The sequence below is a fragment of the Mytilus edulis genome, chromosome 8, assembly GCF_963676685.1.
Source record: "Mytilus edulis chromosome 8, xbMytEdul2.2, whole genome shotgun sequence".
NCBI classification, from domain to species: Eukaryota; Metazoa; Mollusca; class Bivalvia; order Mytilida; family Mytilidae; genus Mytilus; species Mytilus edulis.
In genome coordinates this window covers 882,805-890,085 of record NC_092351.1, presented here as the reverse complement: position 1 = coordinate 890,085, position 7,281 = coordinate 882,805, and the positions used below count along the sequence as shown (strand labels likewise).

The window sequence follows — 7,281 nt, the reverse complement described above, 5'->3', positions numbered from 1 at the left end:
ATTAGACTTTTTATCCCAATTTCACGGTCCACTGAACATAGAAAATGATAGTGCAAGTTTCAGGTTAAAGTTTTTGGTCAGGTAGTTTTTGATGAAGTTGAAGTCCAATCAACTTCAAACTTAGTACACATGTTCCCTATGATATGATCTTTCTAATTTAATTGCCAAATTAGACTTTTTATCCCAATTTCACGGTCCACTGAACATAGAAAATGATAGTGCAAGTTTCAGGTTAAAGTTTTTGGTCAGGTAGTTTTTGATGAAGTTGAAGTCCAATCAACTTCAAACTTAGTAAACATGTTCCCTATGATATGATCTTTCTAATTTAATTGCCAAATTAGACTTTTTATCCCAATTTCACGGTCCACTGAACATAGAAAATGATAGTGCAAGTTTCAGGTTAAAGTTTTTGGTCAGGTAGTTTTTGATGAAGTTGAAGTCCAATCAACTTCAAACTTAGTACACATGTTCCCTATGATATGATCTTTCTAATTTAATTGCCAAATTAGACTTTTGACCCCAATTTCACGGTCCACTGAACATAGAAAATGATTATGCGAGTGGGGCATCCGTGTACTATGGACACATTCTTGTTTGTACTGATTTTGTCTGTTGGCCTCTTTCTTTTTTAACCATGGCATTGGCACATTATTTTCGACTTCTGGGTCCCTTTGCTATCTACCCCTATGAGTTTATTCCCTGTTGTACTAATAACTCAAAAGTAAAATGTAGATAGCTGGTCTTCGGACTTGGACGACTCACTTATTGGGTTAATCATTTTCTGAAATAATACTGGATCATATCTTGTAAATTCTGAAATAGTAGTGAAGCATATCTTGTTTATTCTGGAATGGCAGTGAAGCATATCCTGTATATTGTTGAATGATACCGAAGTATATGTACTGTATCTTCTGGAATAATAGTGAAACATATCTGTATATTCTAGAATGGTATTGAAGCATATCCTGTATATTTTGGAATGATAACAAAGCATATCCTGTATATTCTGAAATGATGCCGAAGCATATCTTGTATATTTTGAAATGATGCCAAAACATTTTTTGTATATTCTGGAATGGTATCGAAGCATATACTGCATATTCTGAAATGTTAGTGAAGCAAATACTACACATTCTGGAATGATGCCGAAGCATATACGGCATTTTCTGGAATGGTAGAAAAGCATATCCTGTATATTCTGGAATGCTATTAAAGCATATTCTGGAAGGTTATCAAAGCATATACTGCATATTCTGGAATGATACAGAAGCAAATCTTGTAAATTATGAAATAATACAGAGGCATATCTTGTATATTTTGGAATGGTACTGAAGCATATCCTGTATATTCTGGAATAATAGTGAAACATATCTGTATATTCTGCAATGGTACTAAAGCATATCCTGTATATTCTGGAATGATACCTAAGCAAAAATGATACTTTATTATGGAATCCTATCAAAGCATAACCTGCATATTCTAGAAACAATACTACCAAATCATAAATGATGTCAAAGCATATACTGTATATTCTGAATGATACAGAAGCATATCCTGTATATTCTGAATGATACAGAAGCATATCCTGTATATTCTGAATGATACAGAAGCATATCCTGTATATTCTGAATGATACAGAAGCATATTCTGTAATTCTGGAAGGGTAATGAAGCATATACTGTATTTTCTGGAATGATATATAGTGAAGCATATCCTGTATTTTCTGGAATGGTAGTGAAGCATATACTGTATATTCTGGAATGGCGCCGAAGCATATACTGTATATTGTAAAATGGTACCAAGCATATTCTGGAATGGTGCTGAAGCATATCCTGTATATTCTGGAATGGTACCCAAGCATATCCTATATGTTCTGGAATGGTAGTGAAGCATATACTGTATATTCTGGAATGGCGCCGAAGCATATACTGTATATTGTGAAATGGTACCAAGCATATTCTGGAATGGTGCCGAAGCATATCCTGTATTTTCTGAAATTGTGCTGAAGCATATCCTGTATATTCTGGAATAATGCCGAAGCATATCCTGTATATTCTAGAATGGTACCAAAGCATATCCTGTATATTCTGGAATGATAGTACTAGTGAATCACATAATTGTTTATTCTAATGCAACAACGTTTGTAACGTTCATTTTGATTGGATAACATCACTTTCTTACATGGCATCAATTGACAATTGATGCTATGGGACGTACGCGCAAGCGCAGACGGCATATGACAGATTTTAAATAATGTTTTAACGTTGTTTTCTGTCAGTTTCATTAGAATGGAGATAACTGTATTGTATTTTAAGCTCCGACGGCATCAATTTGGGATTTGATGGTCGCAAATACCCGTTTACTGTCTCCGCTAACGCGTCGCCAGTAAACTTAATTTGCGACCATCAAATCCCCAATTGATGCCGTCGGAGCTTAAAATACAATACAGTTATCTCCTAATTCTGGAATGGTAGTGAAGCATGCATATAACTGTATATTCTGGTACTGAAGCATATCCTGTATAAGCTTGAATGGTACTGAAGCATATCCTGTATATGCTGGAATGGTACTGAAGCATATCCTGTATATTCCTGAATGGTCCTGAAGCATATCCTGTATATTAGTGAAGCATATCCTGTATATTAGTGAAGCATATGTGTAAATTCTGGGGGGGGGGGGGGAGGGACTGAAGCATATATCAGTGTCACTGACTGCCTAAGAGAGGGCCCGCTTCAGTGATTCCTTATATAATCAACAAAATCAGTTTTCATAGGAAAGGGGACCCACGCCCTCCCCCACACACCCTTATTTAGTATTGTAGCATATCTTTAGTCTAGAAATTCTAGAATATGCTCCTGTATCATTCTGAATGTTACAGGAGCATAGCCTGTATATTCTGGAATGTTACTGGAGCATATCTTGTATATTTTTGAAGGCTGGCTACTCAAGCACTGCATATTATGACCCCCCCCCCCCCCTTTTCCCTCTAAAGTTTATTTTTGATAATTTTTTGGTAGAATTTTTGAATATTAGTTAATAAAAAAAAAGTAGAACAATGGACTCGTATTCTTGCTTATGTTCGATTTTCCCAATGAAAGGCGGGTTATTCGATTTATTCAGAGGAGCTGAGCAAAAAAATGAACAGATTTTTTCAACGTTAAATCACATTTTTGGCGGGAACAGTAGCCTTCGGAAGTTACTTCCGATTGAACCACGTGATGAAGCTTCCCTGTTGTCAAGATACGCTTGAATGTTCATTAGGTGAAAAGATGTATATAAAGGTAAATTAATTGATCTATTATAACCGAGAATTGTTTGATTGCTGTTCCCACAAACAACTCTAACACTTGGAGATTGAATTAACGGAACATTTTGGCTGAATATTTTGACGGGCACCTGTTGTGAATGGAGGTTCGTTCGGCTCACGTCTATATAAAGTGTTTTAACTTTTAGTCGGTGAAGTTAAACTATATATACGATAACATATAACATATGATGAGCTTTTAATAACTGCATAAAAAAACCCAACTGTACAATTTTAAACATGTCATGCGTTTTTTGATTGAGTAATTTAAGGTTCATCATAACAAATGGACAAATATGGCCGTATTTTCACCTCAAAAACTAGTCTGTGTTCAGACCTACCTATGCTGTTTGGAAAGTTTTAATGCCTAGAATCCACTAGATATATCAAAGATAAATGCATTTTGTGTTAAAGAAAGATAAAATCTTTTTTGGTTTTTGCTGGGCATTTTTTTTCCTTTCTGCAGAAGGTGTAAAAATAAACAAACACCGGAATTACTTTGATACTGTCCACTCACTGACTCAGATGAACTCTTTAACTCACCTGTAGTTGTGAAGATACCTTTTGTCCATGTCAAATAGGGCACAGGACGTTTGCGCTTTTTTACCTGTAAAACGATAGGACATTTGCGCTTCAAATACTATGGACATTTGCGCTTTTAATTTTGATTCACCTGTACTAAATTCACCAGACATTTGCGCTTTTTACCTATAGTCGACTACCTGTAATCTTAATGAGAAGTAATCATTACATAAATAAATTTAACTTATATTTGTCATTAGTTAGTTCACATTTACACAGTGAACATGGATTTTAAAGTTATAGTTACTAGTAAAGAAAAAAAATGAATATGTCTTGATGGATTTTTATATCGTTTCGACCAAACCCTAAAAATTGGAGACCTTTCAAGGAGATGTACCGTTGAAAAGGAGAAATGTGGGCTAAGTACCAATCAGGACAGTTAACAAGAGCAAAATTTGTTCACTCATTGGGCTTCAAATATCAAGCTAAAACTGACCTGTAATTGTGATGACAGTACTTGATTTTACACTTTAAACATATATCAACAATGTGCTATGACATATGAAGGTGCTATGAATTTTAAACTTTTAACCATAAAGAATGACTTTAACTCTGCCAGGTCAAACCTACCGGTCCCAAGCCCGGATAAAAGAGGAGGCTGGGAAGTTATAGATATATATATAAAAAAAAGCGCAAATGTCCTATGTAAAAAGCGCAAATGTCCATTTTTAAAAAGCGCAAATGTCCTATGTTTTGAAGCGCAAGTGTCCACAAAAAAAAAGCGCAAATGTCCTATGAAAAAGCGCAAACGTCCCGTGCCGGTCAAATAAGGACAATCAAAACAATACAAACCGGTTTTTATATGCCCGTCAAAATTTTGACGGGACATATTATGGTATACAAATGTCCGGTGTCCGTCTGTCTGTCTGTCCGGCGTAAACATGTCACACGGTAACTTGAGAACGACATATCTAAATTTCATGAAACTTAATATAGTTTTTTTTTATGATGGTCAAATGATCTGTATACTTTTTGGTGAAAATAAGATTTAAACTTTTTGAGTTACGGCACTTTGTAACTAAAACAGGGGTATGTTTTTTTCACATGTCGCACCGTATCTCATGTAACAGCGACCCTATGTTTTAGAACAGTATTATGTCCCTTTAAAATGGACTGTTGTAAAATTAACATTTAATTACTATTGGTAATATGAATTATTGATAAAAATTGTTGTTTAACATGTTTATATATTTAGTTACATTATGGTGCTATCATTCATTGAATTTATTCTCATATTTTGTTGAATTTGCAACTTATAATTTAGTTATGGAGTGTTTATATTTGAATAGTATTTGTTAAATAACTGATGATTTAAATAATTGTACTGGGCTTGTTTTCATAAGCCATTTGGTTGATAAAACGACCGCTTATTTTAGCTTTTTAGTAAGAGCTTACTGGTGTTGCACACCTCACTGTCTAACTGGTCTTGCACAGACCTCAGTCACTGTCTACACGTAAGGTCCAGCACAGACCTTGCTGACTAACTGGTCTTGCACAGACCTTGCTCACTGTGTACACGAAAGGTGTTGTCTACACGAAAGGTGTAATGCATTTCACTGCATCTAGACACAATGTCGCTATTGTGTCTAGAATTATAATGCATCTAGACAAAGGTTAAAATGACAGATTAAGCTATGTCACTTTTATGTGAATTTTAACTTGCTTTTTATATTCATGTTTCATGTTTTTATCTTTACAAATTGTTGATATTTGTTGAATTATGTAGTTTGCTAATAAACTATGAAAACTTGCTAGTGTTAAGTTTTGCAAAGCCAAATATGAAGGATCAGAGACTCAGGATTCCTATACCTACTCTTTACACGGTCTGGGGTAAAATATGTTAAAGTTGACACAGAACTACACAACGTAAAAACCCCTCCGGTTACACTCAAAAAGGATTCTTGATTATTGCTTAAAACTTTACACACTTCTTAGTTATATTAATCTTAATATCTGTATACTTTTTGGTGATGATTCAAAATTTTATTTTTGAGTTATTGAGTATTTTGTAAAAAAGGGGGAGGGTTTTTTACATGTCGCGCCATATCTCAAAAACGATTTATGATTATTGCTTAAAACTTTACACACTTCTTTGTTATATTAATCTTAAGATCTGTATACTTTTTGGTTTGATTCAAAATTTTATTTTAGTGATATTTGTAAAAAAAAAAACAGGGTGGGGGGGTTTCACATGTCCCGCCGTGTCTCAAAAACAATAAATGGTAATTGCTTAAAACTTTCTGAGAAACTATTTATGATTATTGCATAAAACTTCCTCACAAGACGTCAGGCGTATCATGCGCTCATGGCGCAGCTGTTTATTTACCTGAGGGAGAATCTCATAGTAGTACCACAGTTTAGTTAATTTTCAGACCTTTTGCATGAAGGAAAAAAAATGCCCATCAAAATCCAAAATAGATTTTATCTTTCTGAAACACAAAATGCATTTAACTTTATTATATCTAGTGGATGCCAGGCATTAAAACTTTTCCAACTTCACAGGTAAGTCTGTACTCAGAGATTTTTTTGGCATATTTGTCCGTTTGTTATGATGAACCTTAAAGCCTTCCAATTGATATTTTATAGTGATGTGTGTATTAGTGGTTGTATTTTAAACTCTCACTGCTTTGTGACCATCAAATCACCAATTGATGACATTGGAGCTTATTAAATACAATACAGTTAAAATTAAGTTATCTCTTAATGTCTATAGGCAAGTATTGGTACACATAGTAGGATTTGGATTTTGTTTTGTCAATTTATGGTTTGAATATTTAATTTCAGGGAAGTGAATTGTAATCAATTTATTGGACAAAATGGGAACAATGATTTTGCAATCCCAGATTGGGGCCCTGGAGAATGGACTGAAAGATTTACGTAAATCCAGGGTAAGGATATATATGTATTTCATTTATGAGATTTATAAGTAAAAAAGAATTGGACCACCAAGCATACTACATTATGTTCATATCTGCTTGGTTATTTAGTTCATGTAAGGCTGCATACTTCAAGAATTGGCAGTTGTTTCAGATGCTCTGACCTAAAACAAATGAGTATTGAATGCTGGTGACAATAACAAAATGATCATTTCAAATGGTATTTTTAAAAGAAATATGCCCAAGTAAGAAGTATTAGTTATGTTGGAAATGCATTGTATTTGCTTTAAAGCTTCATTTCTCAAAGATATTGGTAAAATACTTTAACATACACAAAAAAGTTGTTTAGTTAATGCCCTTGAATAGACATGTGCAATGTGGGGACATTGGAACTCCGTTCTTATATTTTACTATACTGGTATTTCTAGTTTGTACTCTGCTTTTCACATGTAGATACTTGTGTAGTCCTGAAAAATGGTTTTCACCATTAGTATTATATATGCAATTGGTTACAGTGGA

General features: G+C 34.1%; 1 protein-coding gene across 15 annotated transcripts in view; it reads left to right on the top strand.

Annotated features, from left to right (window-relative positions):
• The first annotated feature begins 3,180 nt into the window (after positions 1-3,180).
• LOC139484564 (uncharacterized) overlaps positions 3,181-7,281 on the top strand; it is a 76,669-nt gene continuing 72,568 nt past the window's right edge. For 12 of the 15 annotated variants that reach the window (XM_071268329.1, XM_071268330.1, XM_071268334.1 and 9 more), the window contains exons 1-2: positions 3,181-3,281; positions 6,671-6,774. In XM_071268329.1, coding sequence (XP_071124430.1) covers positions 6,703-6,774 — 72 coding nt within the window. In that variant the 5' untranslated portion in view covers positions 3,181-3,281; positions 6,671-6,702. Of the gene's footprint in view, positions 3,412-6,670; positions 6,775-7,281 lie in introns of all 15 variants that reach the window. The other 3 variants (XM_071268331.1, XM_071268326.1, XM_071268320.1) reach the window with 1 other exon arrangement.